The sequence below is a fragment of the Piliocolobus tephrosceles genome, chromosome 1 (assembly GCF_002776525.5).
Source record: "Piliocolobus tephrosceles isolate RC106 chromosome 1, ASM277652v3, whole genome shotgun sequence".
NCBI classification, from domain to species: domain Eukaryota; kingdom Metazoa; phylum Chordata; class Mammalia; order Primates; family Cercopithecidae; genus Piliocolobus; species Piliocolobus tephrosceles.
Window position 1 is genome coordinate 92,902,411 of NC_045434.1, and position 20,105 is coordinate 92,922,515.

The 20,105-nt window shown below is 53.5% G+C and overlaps 2 protein-coding genes across 2 annotated transcripts in view; one reads left to right on the top strand and one right to left on the bottom strand.

The window, feature by feature from the left end:
* HCN3 (hyperpolarization activated cyclic nucleotide gated potassium channel 3) overlaps positions 1-8,251 on the top strand; it is a 16,601-nt gene extending 8,350 nt beyond the window's left edge. Inside the window, exons 2-8 of the mRNA XM_023213948.3 lie at positions 1,016-1,445; positions 2,379-2,540; positions 2,942-3,160; positions 3,568-3,714; positions 4,131-4,371; positions 5,585-5,749; positions 6,192-8,251. Of these exons, the coding sequence (XP_023069716.1) occupies positions 1,016-1,445; positions 2,379-2,540; positions 2,942-3,160; positions 3,568-3,714; positions 4,131-4,371; positions 5,585-5,749; positions 6,192-6,874 (2,047 nt within the window). The 3' untranslated portion in view covers positions 6,875-8,251. The remainder of the gene's footprint in view (positions 1-1,015; positions 1,446-2,378; positions 2,541-2,941; positions 3,161-3,567; positions 3,715-4,130; positions 4,372-5,584; positions 5,750-6,191) is intronic.
* Positions 7,671-19,839, bottom strand: PKLR (pyruvate kinase L/R). The gene is made up of 11 exons (XM_023213949.3): positions 19,704-19,839; positions 18,507-18,689; positions 14,023-14,114; positions 13,795-13,926; positions 13,474-13,660; positions 12,841-13,111; positions 12,566-12,716; positions 11,830-11,982; positions 11,569-11,735; positions 10,158-10,339; positions 7,671-9,081 (listed from the first exon to the last, which is right to left on the bottom strand). The coding sequence occupies exons 1-11, from the start codon at positions 19,801-19,803 to the stop codon at positions 8,975-8,977; spliced, it is 1,725 nt and encodes a 574-aa protein (XP_023069717.1). The 5' UTR covers positions 19,804-19,839; the 3' UTR covers positions 7,671-8,974.
* Positions 19,840-20,105: the final 266 nt, after the last annotated feature.

Genomic DNA, 20,105 nt, shown 5'->3' on the forward strand with positions numbered 1-20,105 from the left:
TCTCGCTCTTGTCACTCAGACTGGAGTGCAGTGGTGTGATCTCAGCTCACTGCAACATCTGCCTCCTTGGTTTTTGCCATTCTCCTGCCTCAGCCTCCCTAGTAGCTGGGATTACAGGCTCCCGCCACCATGCCCAGCTAATTTTTGTACTTTTAGTAGAGACGGGATTTTGCGATGTTGGCCAGATTGGTCTCAAACTCCTGACCTCAGGTGATCCGCCAGCCTCAGCCTCCCAAAGTGCTGGGATTACAGGCATGAGCCACCGGGCCCGGCCTAATTTTTAATTATTTGTAGAGATAGGATCTCACTATGTTGCCCAGGCTGGTCTTGAACTCCTGGACTCAAGTGATCCCACTTTGGCCTCCCAAAGTGCTGGGGTTACAGGCGTGAGCCATAGCTTTCCTTTTGAGACAGGGTCTCGCTCTGTCAGTCAGACTAGAGAACACCTCAGCCTCCTGAGTAGCCGGGACTGTAGGTGCACACCACCATGACTGGCTAATTTTTTTATTTGTTGTTGAGATGAGGTCTCACTATGTTTTCCAGGCTGTTTCTTGCTTCTTTTGCTCAACATTGCATTTTTGAAATTCATCCATAGAACTGAATGTAGCTGTAATTGGGTAATTTCACAGCTGTATGGTATGCCAGCCCATAAATAGTGTATTTATCTACTTATCTATCTACATTTTTCTACACAAGGATATGTGCATTGTTCTCAAATTTAATGCTGCTGTAAACATTCCTATGTGTATCTCCTGGGGCACATGTTTCCCTTGGAGGTGTCTATACCTAGGAATGGAATTGCTGAGTTGCAGGGAATGCAAATGTTTAACTTCAATAGATAAATATTTTTTATTTATCTATTGTTGGTCCCAACTTATACTCCCAGCAGCTGTGAACAGTCATTCTGTTACTGTGTATCTTTGACCATTCTTGGCCATGTCAGCCTATCTTCTGTCAGTCTAGTGGCTGGTGAAATATCCTCACGGTCTTACCCCTCATCTCACTCCCACCTTAGGTTTTACTGGGACCTGATCATGCTGCTGCTGATGGTGGGGAACCTCATCGTCCTGCCTGTGGGTATCACCTTCTTCAAGGAGGAGAACTCCCCGCCTTGGATCGTCTTCAACGTATTGTCTGATACTTTCTTCCTACTGGATCTGGTGCTCAACTTCCGAACGGGCATCGTGGTGGAGGAGGGTGCTGAGATCCTGCTAGCACCGCGGGCCATCCGCACGCGCTACCTGCGCACCTGGTTCCTGGTTGACCTCATCTCTTCTATCCCCGTGGATTACATCTTCCTGGTGGTGGAGCTGGAGCCACGGTTGGACGCTGAGGTCTACAAAACGGCACGGGCCCTACGCATCGTTCGCTTCACCAAGATCCTAAGCCTGCTGCGGCTGCTCCGCCTCTCCCGCCTCATCCGCTATATACACCAGTGGGAGGAGGTGGGGCGTGGAGGTGGCGGGGGCGGCGGGGGGCGGGGTGGTGCTGGCAGACTCCTCTAGGAAGATGCTATGGGTGGGGCTCCTGGTGACCTTATAGGGTGGGGAAGATGGGTGGGGCTTCCGTGGGTGAGCTCTCTCCAAAATTGGTGGGGGAGAAGCAGGAACAGAATGAGGATTCAGGGGATGGGGCCTGGGGTGAAGACGGTGGCACAGGAGGGTGGAGCACAGCTGCCAGACACACTTTAGAGTTAGCCGGATGCTGGGTGGAGGATGAGGTGTGGAAGAAGCTGGAGCTTCAGCTTCAGAGCAGCAGAATTTAGTGGTTCAGACTGTGGGCTCTGCAGTCTCATTGTCTTTGGTCAGATCCCAGTTTTATTGTTTACTATAGGAGACTTGATTTTCGGTTCTATAAAATGAGAGTGTTAAATACACTTGCCTGTGATGAGGCTGTTAGAATGAAAGGAGTTAATACATGCAAATCACTTAGAAAGGTGTCTAGCACATACTAAGTTCTCAGTGAAGCTACTATTATGTATTATTACGACTGGAAAGGAGAGGGCTGCTGGCATTAATTCTTACACATATGCTCTGGAGACATTACACTGTGAAACGCCCTCTCTTTTCTAGGCTACACCTGGGCAGCTTGTGCAATAGATTTGTTTGATTCTCTGCTGTGACACTTACTATGTGGTTCTGGGCACATGACTGACCTCAGCTTTCCTATCCATAAGATGAGAGAAATAAGAAACTGCTTTGCATTAGCTATACATGTGTGCCACAAAACTCCATACAAATGAATAATAGTTGCATTTTTTAATTCATGGGGGCTGGGGCTGGGGAGTAGTTCAGAGAGAGAATTTGCCAGGCTGGGAATGGAGGAGGACAAGCAGGGAGGCGTTCCTGTCCACAGCAGCTCCTCCTTGGACTCCTCAGATCTTTCACATGACCTATGACCTGGCCAGTGCTGTGGTTCGCATCTTCAACCTCATTGGGATGATGCTGCTGCTATGTCACTGGGATGGCTGTCTGCAGTTCCTGGTGCCCATGCTGCAGGACTTCCCTCCCGACTGCTGGGTCTCCATCAACCACATGGTGGTGAGAAGTCCCCACAGCTCTGCCTTTCCTGGGCCTTCTTAGGGCTCTTCTGCCTGAGTAGCAGGGATGGCACAGGGAGCAGGAGGTGGGAGATGATCACGACAGAAAATAGGAGTGAGGAGGTGGGGAGGAGGGAGGAAAGGGGAAGGAGACCCAGAAGAAGTGCTCATGTGTTGGAGGGAGCAGGCAACTAAGGGTACCTAGGCAGAAGCTGAGGCCCCCAAGTTGCAGTAGAGGACCCTTTTGCCTCAGGGCCCCCAGAACCAAACTTTAGTGCCTGCCAGGAGGAAGGCCTGCAGTAGAAGGGGGCAGACAGAAAGACCAAAAGAGGAAGAAGGGCAGGCGGAGAATGAGGCTCCAAGGGGCCCATGCCCAGCTCTGCAATACACTCTGCCCCCCAGAACCACTCGTGGGGCCGCCAATATTCCCATGCCCTGTTCAAGGCCATGAGCCACATGCTGTGCATTGGCTATGGGCAGCAGGCACCTGTAGGCATGCCCGACGTCTGGCTCACCATGCTCAGCATGATCGTGGGTGCCACATGCTACGCCATGTTCATCGGCCACGCCACGGCACTCATCCAGTCCCTGGACTCTTCCCGGCGTCAGTACCAGGAGAAGGTCAGCAGGGACAGGAGAGGGAGGTGTGGCATGGAGGGGTGTTGGAGACTGGGTAGCCTGACTTGAGGCCCATTCTGATGTGTGCCCCTGTTGCATCTCTGTTTCCTTTCCTGCCCTGTGTCCATTTGTTCCCTGCCCCTGCGTGTACCTTTTCCTTGTTTGAACCTATGCCTGTGCTTGGCCCCTCCACTGTCCATGCCTGGGTTTTCCTATGACTGTGCTCTGTGTCTTCCTGCTACCCACCATTATCCATATTGCTCTGTGGCCCTGTGTATCCATGTCTGGTTCCATGTTTCACCCCTTTGAGTTTGACCTGTGTCTCTGACCTCCCACACACACACCCCACTGTTCCGGCCCCAAATCTCTCCCTGTGTCCTCTTGCCCCTGGCAATGGGCTGGCCCTCCAGTATAAGCAGGTGGAGCAGTACATGTCCTTCCACAAGCTGCCAGCAGACACACGGCAGCGCATCCACGAGTACTATGAGCACCGCTACCAGGGGAAGATGTTCGACGAGGAAAGCATCCTGGGCGAGCTGAGCGAGCCGCTTCGGGAGGTGGGGCTGGGTTGGGCCTGGAAGGGGGACTCGTCAGGGACCTGGAGTGCTGTCTGGTGGTAGGGGCTATTGGTCAGCAGGTGCTCCTATAGGGAATGAGGCCTGCAGAGGGCCCTGTGGGAGGCCAGGTATTTGGGGGGCTTTCAGGGGCTAGGGTCTTTCTTGAAGGTCCTTTGCAGGTGAAGTATACATGAGGAGGGACTATAGGGATCTCTGTTTTCGGGGGATGGTCCCACAAGGGCTCATGGGAAAGATCTGAAGGCAGGAGCTTAGGGATGGTCCCAGGTCCACTGACGCATCCCCATCCTTTGGCAGAATATGACCCCAGGGGTGGGGTTTCTGGAAGCAGATGAGCTTGGTGGGATCATCTCAGATTACGGGGCACAGCCTGCCTGACAGGCCCCTCCCCTGTCCAGGAGATCATTAACTTCACCTGTCGGGGCCTGGTGGCCCACATGCCGCTGTTTGCCCACGCCGACCCCAGCTTCGTCACTGCAGTCCTCACCAAGCTGCGCTTTGAGGTCTTCCAGCCGGGGGACCTCGTGGTGCGTGAGGGCTCCGTGGGGAGGAAGATGTACTTCATCCAGCATGGGTTGCTCAGTGTGCTGGCCCGCGGCGCCCGGGACACACGCCTCACCGATGGATCCTACTTTGGGGGTCAGCAGGCCTCAGGGAGGGTGGCAGGGTCACGAGCAGACAGTGGAAAGGGCAACTGCTCCTGGGCTCAGGATCCCTGCCTGGGTACGCTGCAGAATCACAGAGCTCCAGCCCCTCCCCAGGCCTACTCAATGAGAATCTCTGGGCTGAAGTCTGGAGCTCTGCAGTTTTTTTTTTGTTTTGTTTTGTTTTTTTGTTTGTTTGAGGCGGAGTCTCACACTGTTGCCCAGGCTGGAGTGCAGTGGCGCGATCTCAGCTCACTGCAAGCTCCGCCTCCCAGGTTCACGCCATTCTCCTGCCTCAGACTCCTGAATAGCTGGGACTACAGGCGCCCACCACCATGCCTGGCTAATTTTTTGTATTTTTAGTAGAGACGGGGTTTCACCATATTAGCCAAGATGGTCTCGATCTCCTGACCTCATGATCTGCCCGCCTCGGCCTCCCAAAGTGCTGGGATTACAGGCGTGAGCCACCGCGCCTGGCCTGAGCTCTGTAGTTTTTAAAAGCTTCCCAGGAGATTCTAATGCACAGCCAGGTTGCAAACTACTGGGCCAGAGGGCCTTTTAGAACCCTTAGGCAGTGAAATCCAAGGAGCCTATGAGATGAGGGAAAGGCGGGAGTGAAGCATGGCTGTCCTGGAGCATAAGCTTTATGGAGCTGCCTGGCAGTGTGATTCAGGGACCCAGCCTGTGGCATAGGGGCAGTTCAGCCAGCCACTGCCCAAAGTGACCGGAAGCTCATATAATCTCTCAGCCCCCAAACCACCCACTATCCCCATCACATTGCACTTTGTTCCTTGACACTGCTTTTCTCCTTCAGGGCTGCCCTCAGTGTTTATTCAAGGGGGTAGGAGGGGTAGGTACACTGAGTTGCCCAGGTCTACCTCTTGGGATAGAGTAGTCGGGGAGGGGTGGGAGTTAAAGTGGAGTGGAATCACTGGGAATCTAGGGCCAGAAAGACCTGTCTGGTCGTCAGCCTTCATTTGGAGAGAGTGGGAAGGACAGGGAGCAGTAATCCAGTAATTGTGGGAGTCTGGAGAAAGACAATGCTTGGGGTGTTTAGGGACCCTGGGGCAGGGAGGTAATAGATAATCAATGGTTTCTCCCACGTCTAGGGAGGAGCCTTAGAAAGTGGAGTCCACTGCTACAGGCTCAGTAAGAGGAGTTCCAGGGACAAGGACAGGGGTTCTGAAGCTTCCTCCCAATTTCTGCAGAGATCTGCCTGCTAACTAGGGGCCGGCGCACAGCCAGTGTTCGGGCTGACACCTACTGCCGCCTCTACTCACTCAGTGTGGACCATTTCAACGCTGTGCTCGAGGAGTTCCCCATGATGCGCCGGGCCTTTGAGACCGTGGCCATGGATCGGCTGCGCCGCATCGGTGAGACCTGTCCACCTATCTGCTCTGGGTCCAGGCTGTGCCCTCACCCCATCTCCAAAGCAAGGAGCCTAGGCTTTAGGGCTCCAGGATCATATCCCAATCAATTCAGTCCCAACAAATGCTCCCTAACAGGCCTTTCAACACTGTGGCCCACTGTCCCTATCCCCCAGCCTGTCCTACCCAGGAGAAATAGCATCCCAAGTCTCCATGTCCTGAGTCCTCCTTCCCCTGAGTACCAGTCCTCTGACCCTCGCTGCCTCTGATACATACCCTCTTCCTCCAACCCCCATCTCCACCCGCATAGCCCCATTGCCACACTACTGACTCCCATCCCCTACCCTCAACCCCACCCCATCCTGATACCCTCATACTCTTTGATATCCAACCCCCATCTTGGATTCCTTTCCTATCCTTAATTTCTCCCTCCCGGGACAACTTTTAGGCAAGAAGAATTCCATACTGCAGCGGAAGCGCTCCGAGCCAAGTCCAGGCAGCAGTGGTGGCATCATGGAGCAGCACTTGGTGCAACATGACAGAGACATGGCTCGCGGTGTTCGGGGTCTGGCCCCGAGCACAGGAGCTCGGCTCAGTGGAAAGCCAGTACTGTGGGAGCCACTGGTACATGCGCCCCTTCAGGCAGCTGCTGTTACCTCCAATGTGGCCATTGCCCTGACTCACCAGCGGGGCCCTCTGCCCCTCTCCCCCGACTCTCCAGCCACCCTCCTTGCTCGCTCTGCTCGGCGCTCAGCAGGGTCTCCAGCTTCCCCGCTGGTGCCCGTCCGAGCTGGCCCGTGGGCATCCACCTCCCGCCTGCCCGCCCCACCTGCCCGAACCCTGCATGCCAGCCTATCCCGGGCAGGGTGCTCCCAGGTCTCCCTGCTGGGTCCCCCTCCAGGAGGAGGTGGACGGCGGCTAGGACCTCGAGGCCGCCCACTGTCAGCCTCCCAACCCTCTCTGCCTCAGCGGGCAACAGGCGATGGCTCTCCTGGGCGTAAGGGATCAGGAAGTGAGCGGCTGCCTCCCTCAGGGCTCCTGGCCAAGCCTCCAAGGACAGCCCAGCCCCCCAGGCCACCAGTGCCTGAGCCAGCCACCCCCCGGGGTCTCCAGCTTTCTGCCAATATGTAAAACCCTTGAGTACATCCAGCCTTAGTTCTTGGGGTGCAGTAGTATGTACCCTAGGGCAAATGCCTCTTGGGGAAGGCCGTGGGGACCTGAAGCATTGCCCCATGGAAATGTCGACCCTGTGCGGACATTCCCCATACTGCCATGAAGACGGTCTCAGCTCAAGAATCCTGTAGCTTGTCCCATCATAATCCATTCACCCATTCATCATGTGTACTGAGCAGCTACCATGTTCAAGGTAATATGCCAGGCGCTGTATATCTCCACTGCCAAGTAGAAGTGACTCAAAACCCTCTGACAAGAATATTCCCCTGGCTATCGTCCTGCCAGGTGCAGGCCCAGGCCCATGACCCCACCTTTACTAAGCACAAGTACTTGCCACCGCCATCACTGCCAAGTAACTAGATGTCTCTGTTTCCCTGCTGATGATCCTGCAGGTTCTGCCCGGCCTGGTTATCTTCCTGTTCCTGTAGCATAGCCAGGCACTGCCAATCACTTGCGCCCCCATTGCTGCCAGCAGATGTCTTGTGTCCTGAGTGTGGGTATCCACCTTTACCCACTCACTGCCACCTGTGAACACTCCGTGTCTACCCCCTGAGTGGGAACACACTTCTAAGTTCCCTGCAGTCTGTGTCCTGTGGTAGACCGTCTTTTTGTAAACTGGGAGGTGCCTCTCCCCTGTACCCTCTGCCCCAGTCATGCCCCCCTAAAAGTTAAGGAGTAGTTGGCACCTCCTTATTAATATGCCAGCCTAGATCCCCGCTGGTGGAGGGGCAAATGGCTGAATCCTTGTGAGATATTTTTTTCTTTGCTTGTTTATTTATTCATTTATTTAATTGTATTTATTCATTTACTAGTTTTATGTGTTACCAATTCATTTTGTTTACCCATTCCTTTATCCATCCCTCCCCTCCTTTTCAGGTAAGGAGACAGGAGGAGTAGGAGGAGGCAGGGCCTCTCCAAGCCAGCCTCTGTGGTCCTTTCCCAAACCCATCAGCGCAATACTTGAACCTTCTCCCAGGTAGGGGCAGGAGGAGCCACATGAGAGAGGGAGAAGGACTGTGTTTGCCTTTAGAGTTTTGTTTTGTTTTTTTCCTTCTGAGTTTGCTGTTGGTGCAGGAGTAAGGGAGAGGCCCAAGGTATCCAAGCCTGGGGAAGGGCAGGCCAGCCAGCACCTCTGCCTTCTCAGGGACAAGAGTAGTCCTTTACCACACTCGCTCTGTCTGTCCCCTCTGCTACTCTACAGCATTAGAGACTGTGGGGCCAGGACCCCAAGTCTCCTTTCCTTCTGGGTGGGGAGTTCTGGGGTTGTTGGTGTGTGGGAGAAGTTTTATAATTGCTTCCAAACAGCTGGGTTTAAATATAAAATAGACACACTCATTTTTGGCTCTTGGTTTGTGTGTGGGAACAAAGTGAGTGGGAAGGAATTTCTGGGTGCAGAAGGAAGCAGCCGGGGATTTGACCAAGCAAGGTATCAGGCGGGCATGACAGCAGCCAGGACAGTGGTCTACAAGCCCAGCACAGAGGCTGTGAAGACAGTGACAAAATCAGCTGCCCAGCCCTCCCTTCTCCCCAGCATCCATCCCACCCCGTTTTCCCCAAAGCGTGGACTATCATGTCACTGTTAGTCACCATGAAAGGGTAGCTTGCCCTGGCACGAGATGCCCAGATTATCATGAGGGCCACATATGAGAATGGGAGACTGTGGACAAGATTGCCCTGTCTCCCTTCTCCCCTACCCCAAGGGATGAGATGTCTGGGGTTATGGAATTAATCAGCCAAACTGGGATTAAAGGCTCAGGGCATCTTACGGCCTGCTGAGTGGATTGGATGCAGGGAATGTACAGCTGGTGCTGTCGGATGGCCAGTGCATAATTGGACACAGACTTTCAGGACCTGTGTGAAATGGAGACGGGGAAGGGGCAACCTCGAATGGGGCTAGATGGCAGATACAGTCTCAGGCAGGCCTCGGTAGGGAGGTTCAGGAATAGAGAAGAGAGGACTTAAAGGTGGGGCTTTGGAGGGGTGTGGGCTGGAGGACGTAGACTGGGGAGGAAGGGATGGGATACAGGGGTAGGCTGGGCCAGAGGAGGCAGGGGTGTCTCAGGATATGCTCAGCACCCGCATGATGTTGGTGTAGCCGGAGCCAGGTCGCCAGCCTGTCACCACAATCACCAGGTCTCCAACACGGAGGAAGCCACGGAGCTTTCCTTGGGGAGGGAAAGAAAACAAGACATCGGACAGGCGTGGTGGCTCACACCTGTAATCCCGCACTTTGGGAAGCCAAGGCAGGCAGATCACCTGAGGTCAGGAGTTTGAGACCAGCTTGGCCAACATGGTGAAACCTTGTCTCTACTAAAAATATAAAAATTAGCTGGGTGTGGTGGCGTGTGCCTGTAATCCCAGTTACCCAGGAGGCTGAGGCAGGAGAATCGCTTGAACCTAGGACCCAGGAGGTAGAGGTTGCAGTGAGCCGAGCCGAGATCGCGCCACTGCACTCCAGCCCGGGTGACAGAGCAAGACTCCATCTCAAAAAAATAAAAAAAAAAAGAAGAAGAAGAAGAAAAGAAAGAATGAAAATTAGTCATTGAGGGACTAGGCCAGCCCTGTAACGAAAACCAGCCACCACCCTCCACCACGTCAAGGCCACCCTGTAGGGAATGAGGCAGTGAAGTATGTCCCATAGGTGGCACGCAGGGAATATCACCACTGCAGTATATTAAAGGCACAAGATAGGCAGGCACGGTGGCTGACGCCTGTGATCCCAGCACTTTGGGAGGCCGAGGCAGGCAGATCATGAGGTCAGGAGATCAAGACCATCCTGGCCAACATGGTGAAACCCCGTCTCTACTAAAAATACAAAAATTAGCTGGACGTGGTGGCGCGTGCCTGTAGTGCCAGCTACTCAGGAGGCTGAGGCAGGAGAATCACTTGAACCTGGGAGGCGGAGGTTGCAGTGAGCTGAGATCGCGCCGCTGCACTCCAGCCTGGCAACAGAGCGAGACTCCATCTCAAAAAAACAAAGAACAAACAAAACTCCTAGCAGGAGTATCCATGCTAGGACAGAGTGTGTTGCTAAGTAGCACAGCTGTCTGCCTATGTGGCTATGCTGATGGAAGAGGTGTTTATGATATGCCAGACTGATATCTCAGTCTTAGTGACTCTCACAGGGAAAACCTGGAACTACAGGAGAGAGGCAAGGCCCTTTGAGTGGGTATGGGAAGCTGGGTTGGAGGACTCCTGATATGAATGGTAGGAGTGGGTGGGGAAGGTCTAGGTAGCTCACCACTTTCAATGCCAAATTGCACCCGGCGATCTACGTCATCTGCCCAGATGGCTTCTGGAGGTTCACGGTAAAGCAAGGGGAAGACGCCTCGGCATAAGTGGACCTGGCGGGCAGCTTGGGCAGAGCGGGTGACAGCAATGACTGCTGCCCGAGGTCGGTACCGAGACAGAAGCTGGGCTGAGCTGGAGAAGGCAGAGAAGGTCAGCCCAGAACAGCGAGGGAGTGGTGAACCAGGAAAGGAGAGTCTGGGTTCTGGTTCCAGGTGTCACTAACAAGCTGTGTGACCCTGAGTAAGTCATCATACTTCTCTGGGCCTTGGTGTTCTCACCTGTAAAATGAGTGTAAGAATGCCTGCCTCCCAGGCTGGGCACAGTGGCTCATGCCTATAATCGCAGCACTTTGGGAGGCCGAGGTGGGAGAATTATTTGAGCCCAGGAGTTGAAGACCAGCCTAGGCAACATAGTGAGACCCTATCTCTGTTAAAAAAATAATAATAATAAAGAATGCCTGCCCTCCCTACCACACAAGAAAGATATGAGATAATACGGATATATCGAATGAGATAATAAGGAGAAATCTCTTCAAGAAATATAAAAACTGGCCAGGCACAGTGGCTCATGCCTATAATCCTGGCAGTTTGGGAGACCAAGGAGGGTGGATCACCTGAGGTCAAGAGTTCGAGACCAGCCTGGCCAATATGGCAAAACCCTGTCTCTACGAAAAATACAAAAAATTAGCCGGGCGTGGTGGCAGGTGCCTGTAATTCCAGCTACTCGGGAGGCTGAGGCAGGAGAATCACTTGAACCTGGGAGGTGGAGGTTGTGGTGAGCTGAGATTGCACCATTGCATTCCAGCCTGAGCAACAGAGCGAGACACCGTTCTCAAAAGAAAACAACAACAACAACAACAACAAAGTATAAAACCCTTTTGAGAATGTGCATTATGTGCTTAATTTACTGTATAGATATTAGGTACTATGTAGTACCTAATATCTCCTGTTAATCCTCGCAACCCCATGAAGAACAAATCATTACCTTGTCCTGTTCATGAGGAAAGACAGCAGGTGAATAGAGCTACATTTCAGAGTAAAGACTTAAACTCAGACCTACTGGGCCCTTCTGCAATACCTCAGCATTTGTAGGCTCTGTGGGCCGAATGGACTTGCCTCTGAGCCCCAGGAGCCCAAATGACCTTGAAGCCAATGTGCCCAGTGATGCCGCTATCCCCTTCCAGCCCCAGAAGCTCACTGGCATTCTGTGTTTCCTGGCCTCCAGCTGTCATTGTTGCCTCTCCTCTTGTCTCAGGTGGACACTCTTCACCCCTGGTGACCAGACTAAACCCAGGCCTGGAACCCATCCCAGCCTACCCCTGACCCAAATCTCCATCTGGGCATTCCCAGTATCCCCCTCACCGGCCAGTTGTGGTCAGTACGATGATGGCAGCAGCACAGCACTTGAAGGCAGCCTCCACGGCGCCAATGGCGGTGACCTCAGTAGGATCACGGCTCAGTGGTGCTGCCCGACGTAGCTCCTCAAACAGCTGCCGGTGGTACACTGCAGCCTCTGCCTCCCGGGCAATCTGCAGGTGCCAGAATGTCAGGCTGCGAAAGGGCACTGGGGTATGGAAGGGATTTGGTTCCCTGGCCCATTTGCTTTTCATTCTGAGCTCCTACCGCATGCTGCATCTTCACAGCTTCCACAGGGAAGTTGCCTTTGGCAGTCTCCCCTGACAGCATGATGCAGTCGGCCCCATCTAGCACAGCATTGGCCACATCGCTTGTCTCTGCCCTCGTTGGCCGGGGCTTGGTAATCATGCTCTCCAGCATCTGGGGGACAGTGTGGACATCAAAGATGTAGGAGTCACACTGTGACTTGAGACCCTGCCCAAGCTACTCTCTGACACCCACATTCTCAGAGTGTCCCGAAATCCAGGGTCACAGTCACAACCCCTGAAAATAGGGGTCAAAGTGTATCTAACTTTATCATTTGAGGATCAAACACTTGTCAGCAAAATGTGCTATAAACCTACAGTGTGGGCCGGGCATGGTGGCTCACGCCTGTAATCCCAGCACTTTGGGAGGCCGAGGTGGGTAGATCACCTGAGGTGAGGAGTTCCAGACTAGTCCGGACAACATGATGAAACCCTGCCTCTACTAAAAATACAAAAAGTAGCCTGGTGTGGTGGTGGCAACTGTAATCCCAGCTACTTGGGAGGCTGAGGCAGAAGAATTGCTTGAACCCAGGAGGTGGAGGTTGCAGTGAGGGAAGATTGTGCCACTGCACTCCAGCCTGGATGACAGAGACAAAACAAAACAAAACAAAACAAAACAAACCCTTACAGTATGGGTATTCATCCACAGTTGTCCCTAAAACCCACAAAGTGCCGAACCTCAAGGGCTCACTCCAGACCTGTGTGGCACAGACAACAGGCTTGCCCGCCAAGTTGCAGCGCCCAATCATCATCTTCTGAGCCAGAAAAACCTTCTCTGCTGGAATCTCGATGCCTAGGTCCCCCCGTGCCACCATGATGCCGTCGCTCACCTCCAGGATTTCATCAAACCTGAGAGGTTGGGAGAATCAGGGCCGAGGCAGAAAGCCAGGAGATGCCAGGCAGAGGCAGGCGGGAGAAGAAAGGTGATGGGGAATAGCGACAGGGCCGAAGGGGAACAGAGCCCAAGCCTCACCTCTTCACGCCTTCGTGGTTCTCAATTTTGCTGATGATCTTGATGCCCTGTCCTTCTGGCCCTAGAGCAGCCCTGACAGCAGCCACGTCGCTGGCTTTCCGCACAAAGGAGGCAAACACGATGTCCACTCCATGCTCCACCCCGAAGCGCAGGTCCCGGACGTCCTGCTCGGACAGCCCGGGCAAGTCCACCTGGGCCCCCGGCAAGTTCACACCCTTATGGCTGCTCAGGACGCCACCGTTCTCCACTTGGGTCACCAGTCCCTCTGGGCCTGAGGACATGGAGGGAGCCAGCTGCGGTCAGGGGTGAGGACGGAGCACAGTTACAGCAGAGAGGACACTGGGCTTGGACCCCCAAGAGGTCAGGAACCACGCCCTCCTCATCTCTCCGCCCTTGTTCTGGGCTCTGCCCAGAAGAGGCACAGATGGACATCCGTGGAAGAAACGACCCACCCGTAGTCCAGCCCAAACCCAGGGTGAGCGCGGAGTCTGCATGCTGGGGACTCCTGGGACAGGCTGGCAAAGACGAGTGGCCAGGGGAAGGTGTGGTCGGTCTGAGGGCTGATGGGGGAGCCAAGGAGAAGGGAATGTGCCCAGCGCGCGGATGTGGTCAGGGCGGGAGGCACGTCCGCACCGATTTTCTGGACCACTAGGGAGATGAGCCCGTCGTCAATGTAGATGCGGCCCCCCACCGGCACGACCCCGACAATATTGGGGTAGTCCACCCACACGGTGTTCGCGTTCCCCCGCGTCCGAAACGCGGGGTCCACAGTCACCAGCACCTGGGAGCCCTTCACCAGCTCCACTTCCGACTCCGGACCCTAGGGGCGGAGCCAGAGGAGACGTGAGTTCTGCGCCCGGGAGTCCGGGACCCGCCCCCGCCCACTCCTGGACCCCGTCCAACTGGCGCCGCCTTTCCCGCCCCGGCCCGGCGAGTCCCAGCCCCACTGCTCACCCCCTGCAGGATCCCAGTGCGGATCTCCGGTCCCTTGGTGTCCAGGGCGATGGCCACGGGCCGGTAGCCGAGCGGGGAAGCTGCAAAGCTCTCCACCGCCTCCCGGACGTTGGCGATAGACTCAGCGTGGTACTGGGGGAGGGAGCGGAGCGAGGGTTTCAGGGGAAGGTGGCCAGGACCTCGAGGCATCCTCCTGCCCCACCCACCGCCCGGCGGACCGTCCTGCACCTCGTGGGAGCCGTGGGAGAAATTGAGTCGCGCAATGTTCATCCCGGCCTTGATCATCTCCTTGAGGCGCTCCACGGAGCGAGATGCCGGCCCTAGAACCAGAAATTCACGTTCAGACAACATTCCCCCAGAACATGAGAGGCAACCAAACCCAACCCATTACCACTCTCAGAAGGCCCCGCGCCACAAGAGTCCTGTTATCTGACCTTTATTCCCTGATGCAACCCCTGCTCACAGATCACAGACTCTGCTTCCCTCCCCAGCAAACATCCGTCCCCTTGGGGAGACGGCACTGTGGAAGTAGGAGGGGAGTGCCCTCCGCCAGGCCTGAGGTCATTGTGTGGGCATGTGATGTATGTAAGTGCTGATTGCCCAGCTACCCCAGGGTATGGGGTGTAGGGCAGGGGCTGGGAGCCAGGTGAGGGCGTTTGGGTGCGGGGTTTTAGAGCTAGGAGGCCTCATGGACTGAGGAGAGCTGAGATCTATCCCACGCCAGCGCTGCTATGGGGCAGCTGCTAGCTGAGAGCAGGTTGGCTCATTCTGCGGTCCCTATCTGTCTTCCCACTTGTGCACTAGATCTCCTCCTTCTCACCTGCTCAAGGACATAGATGCAGCCATTCTGTGGTCCTCTGTGACACCCATGTTTTCCTTTTTTTTTTTTTCTTTTTCTTTCTTTTTTTTTTTTGAGACAGAGGGAGTTTTGCTCTTGTCACCCAGGCTGGAGTGCAGTGGCAGCATCTCTGCTGACTGCAACCTCTGCCTCCCCGGTTCAAGCAATTATCCTGCCTCAGCCTCCTGAGTAGCTGGGATTACAGGCGTGCACCACCATACCTGGCTAATATTTTTGTATTTTCATTAGAGAAGGGGTTTTACCACGTTGGCCAGGCTGGTCTTGAACTCCTGACCTCAGGTGATCCACCCACCTCCGCCTCCCAAAGTGCTGGGATTACAGGTGTGAGCCACCTCGCCCAGCCATGTTTTCCTTTTTTACTGGATCATCCCCATCACCATGTAAACCTACTGTTATTTCTTTCATCATTTAAAAAAAAATTCTAGGCCTGGCACGGTGGCTCACGCCTGTAATCCCAGCACTTTGGGAGGCCGAGACGGGCAGGTCAGGAGGTCAGGAGATCGAGACCATCCTGGCTAACACGGTGAAACCCCGTCTCTACTAAAAAATATTAAAAAAAACTAACTGGGCGAGGTGGCGGGTGCCTGTAGTCCCAGCTGCTCGGGAGGCTGAGGCAGGAGAATGGCGTGAACCCGGGAGGCGGAGCTTGCAGTGAGCTGAGATCCAGCCACTGCACTCCAGCCTGGGCACATAGCGAGACTCCGTGTCAAAAAAAAGAAAAAAAAATTCTCTTAATGCCCTGGTTTCCCCTCAGTCCCAGTTTTTGCTTTCTCTTGCAGCAAAACTCATTGCAAGAGTTATCTGTACTTGCTGCCTCCAGTTCCCCTCCCCCATTCTCCCTTGAACCCACCCCACTCAGGCGCTGGCCTCCATCTCTCCACTGCATCTGTTCTTGTCAAGGTCACCAAGAACCTCTGTGTTGTTGCTCAATGTAATGCTCAATGCTCAGTCCTCCTCTATTGGCCCATCAGCAGCCTGGACATAGGTCCCTCTTTGACACACTGTCTTCACCTGACCTCCAGGACCACACCCTCTCTTGGTTGACTCCTACCTCACTAGCTGCTCCTTCCCAGTCTCCTTTCCTTGTTCCTCCCCTTAACATTAGATACCCTGTTCTCTTCTCTGTCATTTCACCTACACTCCTTTGGTGATCTCAACTAGTCTCATGGCTTGAGATACCATCTATATGTAGCCAACTCCCAAGTGTCTCTCCAATCCAGACCTTTCTCCCAAACCCAGAGTTGTATACCTGACTGCCCCCTCTCTATCACACTTGGATGGCTAATATGTATCTCATACTCAACATGTCCCAAGTGAACTTCTGCTCTCTCCCGAACCCCTTCCACTACAGTCTTTCCTGCTCAGTGGATAATGCATTGTTGCAGTTCCTCATGGCAAAAACCTCAGAGTCACCTGTCACCTTTGACTCCTTTCTTTCTCGCCCTCACTCCCTACCCCATATCCAATCAATCAGCAAATCCTGTCAGCTCTACCTGCAAAATACATTCAGAATCTGACCACTTCTCACCACCTCACTGCCGCCAACTGGTCTGAGACAGAAATGCTGCAGGGCACCCTTCCCCCCACCCTCCATCTATTTTCAGTACAGCAGCAGGGGAGGGGAGGTTCTATTAAAACATAAATAAAAGCTTGTCATTCCCCTGCTCAAAACCCTGCAGCAGTTTCTCATTTCACTCGGAGGAAAACGCAACTCAAATTCTAAAAATGGCCTACAAAGCCCCACCTGATCTTCCTCTCCCTGCACAGTCTCTTCATGTCTGCCGCTCCTCCCGCTTGATGGTTTTTAGCTCTTCTATCCTCCTTGACTTAGGCCTTGGCACTGACTGGTCCTTCTTCCTGGAATTCTCCTCCCCAGATCTCTGCATGGCTAATTCTCTCATCTCCTTCAAGTCTTCCCTTAGGTCTCATTTTCTCAATAATGGGTACCTGACCTCCCTATTTAGGGCTGCAACTTGCCTTTACCCTTGTACCCCTGATGCCCTTACCATACTTGATTTCTTTCCCCATAGCACTTATAACTTTCACTTTTTCTTTCTTTTCTTTTTTTTTTGAGACGGAGTCTCGCTCTGTTGCCCAGGCTGGAGTGCAGTGGCTGGATCTCAGCTCACTGCAAGCTCTGCCTCCTGGGTTCAGGCCATTCTCCTGCCTCAGCCTCCCGAGTAGCTGGGACTACAGGCACCCGCCACCTTGCCCGGCTAGTTTTTTTGTATTTTTTTTAGTAAAGACGGGATTTCACCGTGTTAGCCAGGATGGTCTCGATCTCCTGACCTCGTGATCCGCCCGTCTCGGCCTCCCAAAGTGCTGGGATTACAGGCGTGAGCCACCGCGCCCGGCCTCTTTTTTTTTTTTTTTTTAGACGGAATTTCGCTCTGTCACCAGGCTGGAGGACAGTGGCACGATCTCTGCTCACTGCAGTCTCCGCCTTCCAGTTCCAGCAATTCTCCTGCCTTAGCTTTCTGAGTAGCTGGGACTACAGGCATGCACCACCACACACAGCTAATTTTTGTATTTTTAGTAGAGATGGGGTTTCACCATGTTGGCCAGGATGGTCTCAATCTCTTGACCTCGTGATCCGTCTGCCTCCACCTCCCAAAGTGCTGGGATTACAGGCATGAACCACCGTGCCTGGCCATTTTTTTTTTAAGACATAATTTTGCTCTTGTTGCCCAAACTGGAGTTCAATGGCGTGATCTCGGCTCACTGCAACCTCCGCCTCCCAGGTTCAAGCGATTCCCCCGCCTCAGCCTCTTGAGTAGCTGGGATTACAGACACATGCCACCATCCCTGGCTCACCATGTTAGCCAGGCTGGTCTCGAACTTCTGACCTCAGGTGATCCACCTGCCTCAGCCTCCCAAAGTGCTGGGATTATAGGCGTGAGCCACTTCGCCCAGCCAACTTTCTCTCTCCTTCCTTCCTTCCTTCCTTTCTTTTCTTTTCTTTCTTTTTTTTGACAGGGTCTCGTCTGTCACCTAGGCTGGAGTACAGTGGCTTGATCATGACTTACTGCAGTCTTGACCTCCTGGGCTTAAGTGATCTTCCTGCCTCAGCCTCCTGAGTAGCTGGAACTACAGGCGTGCACCACCACACCCAACTAATTTTTGTATTTTTTGTAGAGATAGGTTTTGCCATGTTGCCCAGACTGGTCTCAAGCTCCTGGGCTCAAGCGATCTGCCAACCTTGGCCTCCTAAAGTGCTGGGATTACAGGCATGAGCCACTGAGCCCAGCCCACATTTATTTATTTATTTATTTATTTATTTTTGAGATGGAGTGTTTCTCTTGTTGCCCAGGCTGGAGTGCAATGGTGCGATCTCGGCTCACCACAACCTCCCCCTCCTGGGTTCAAGCAATTCTCCTGCCTTAGCCTTCTGAGTAGCTGGGATTGCAGGCATGCGCCGCCATGCCTGGCTATTTTGTATTTTTAGTAGAGACAGGGTTTCTCCATGTTGGCCAGGCTGGTCTCAAACTCCTGACCTCAGGTGATCTGCCCACCTTGGCCTCCCAAAGTGCTGGGATTACAGGCATGAGCCACTGTGCTCGGCCTCACTTTCTAACGGAATAAATAATTTACTTATTTTAAATAATTTATTGTGCTTACTATTTATTGTCACACCAGCTAGACTGTCAGCTCCCCAAGGGTAGGAATTTTTGTCTGTTTCTTTCACTGATCTACTCCCAGGGCCCAAAATCTTATCTACTATGTGCTCAACAAATTTTCGTTGAATGAATGACTGTGTCAAACATGGAGAAGTCTCAAAGGAGACAAAAGATGAAGAAGCACCTCAAGAAACACCGGTAGGCTCTGTGAGGCTGCAGGGGATGGGAGTGTTTACCGATGGTGGCGATGATGCTGGTACTGCGAGCAGCCACGGGCTCGGAGTCAATGTCCAGTAGGCAGAGGTGTTCCAGGAAGGTGTCTGCCATAGCAGCTGGCAGCTGCTGCTGCTGGAAGAAGGCAGTGCCCAGCTCCTGGGTCAGTTGGGCCACACTAGCCCGCCGAAGATACCCCGCTGGCCCTGTGGTAGAAGGGGACACAGGGACTGCATGTCACCTACCTTTCCTCCCCATGCCTTCATTTCTCAGCAGACCCTCTATTCCTTCCCTTCTTATGAGCTGGGCGTCATGCATATATTATCTTATTACGTCACAAGGATCCTATAAAGCAGGCACTGTTAAATGTTCTATAGTTATCCAATTTTATGGATAAAGAAACAGAGACTAAGAAAGATGAAACAAGTGGTCCAGGATCATACAGCTTTTAAGTATGGATCAGCTAGGATTCAAATCTAGGTCTGACTAACTCTAGCCCAAGTTCTTGACCACTCAATTATACTGGCCCCGCACAACCCAGGACCCCCCAACCTGCAACTACTGATGCCCCTCAACCCGACCACCCCTTGATGTCTAGTCCCCAGCAGCCTGTCCCTATGCAGGCCCAGAATCACCCAGTTCCTGCTCCGAAGGTCTCTGTTTTCTCCCTTCTGAGCCCTGGCTACTGGCTGGCTTCCCCACCCCATCCTCTGAGTCTCCCAGACCTCTCAAAGCTGCTACAGACCCAGAGGTCCCTGTAGCTTGACCCAGCCCAGTTCAGAGGAGCCCCCCATTCCAGCCACACCTTCCATACCACTGCACACCTCTCTGGGTCTCCCTCTTTGTGGGTCTGCTCCACACTGTTGGGTTGTCAGAGGCATGAGACCCAGCTGGGCTGGGGATCAGTTCTGCAGACTGGTTAAAGTGTCACCAGTGTCTCCTATTCCACTGGAAGCCCTGTATGCCAGGGGCCAGAGTCCAGGAACCACGGGAGTGCCCCGTGGCTTACATGTTGGGGCTCTGGCCTGCCTATAGGGCCTGGAAAAGACCCATGCCAGGGTCCATAATTTAACACAAGGGAGGTTCTGAAGAACTTATGTGTCTCTCCAAAACCCACCTAGCCAGTGGCTGATATGGATCATTTATACCCTCCACCCTGGCTCCTAGTTTCCACCCTCATTTTCCTCCTGTGTTCCATGGCTTCTGCTTCCCTTTCTTACCTCCTGGAGCCCCAATCAGGATGGACTTGGCTAAGTCTCTTTGGGACTTGGAGACCCATGACCAGCGCTGCAGGGATGGTATGTTCTCCTGGATCGACATGCTTTCAGTGTGGGCCTGGGGCTGCGGGGCCGTGGAATGAGACGGGGAGGATGACAAAACTGCCGGTCTTATCTAAGGGAGCCAGAGAAGAGAAAAGGGGCACACCCAGTAGGCCACCCTGTCCCCACAGAGTCCCTGCCCCAGAACTGCCTGCTCTCTGCCCTCATCTCCTGGCATTTCCTTTCATCCATTGTTACTGATAAATTTTCAATCCATTCATACTATCTAGTCATCCACGTGAATAGATATACATATATATTTTTTGTCATTCGTATGGTCCCCTTTTCTTTGTACTTTGCTGA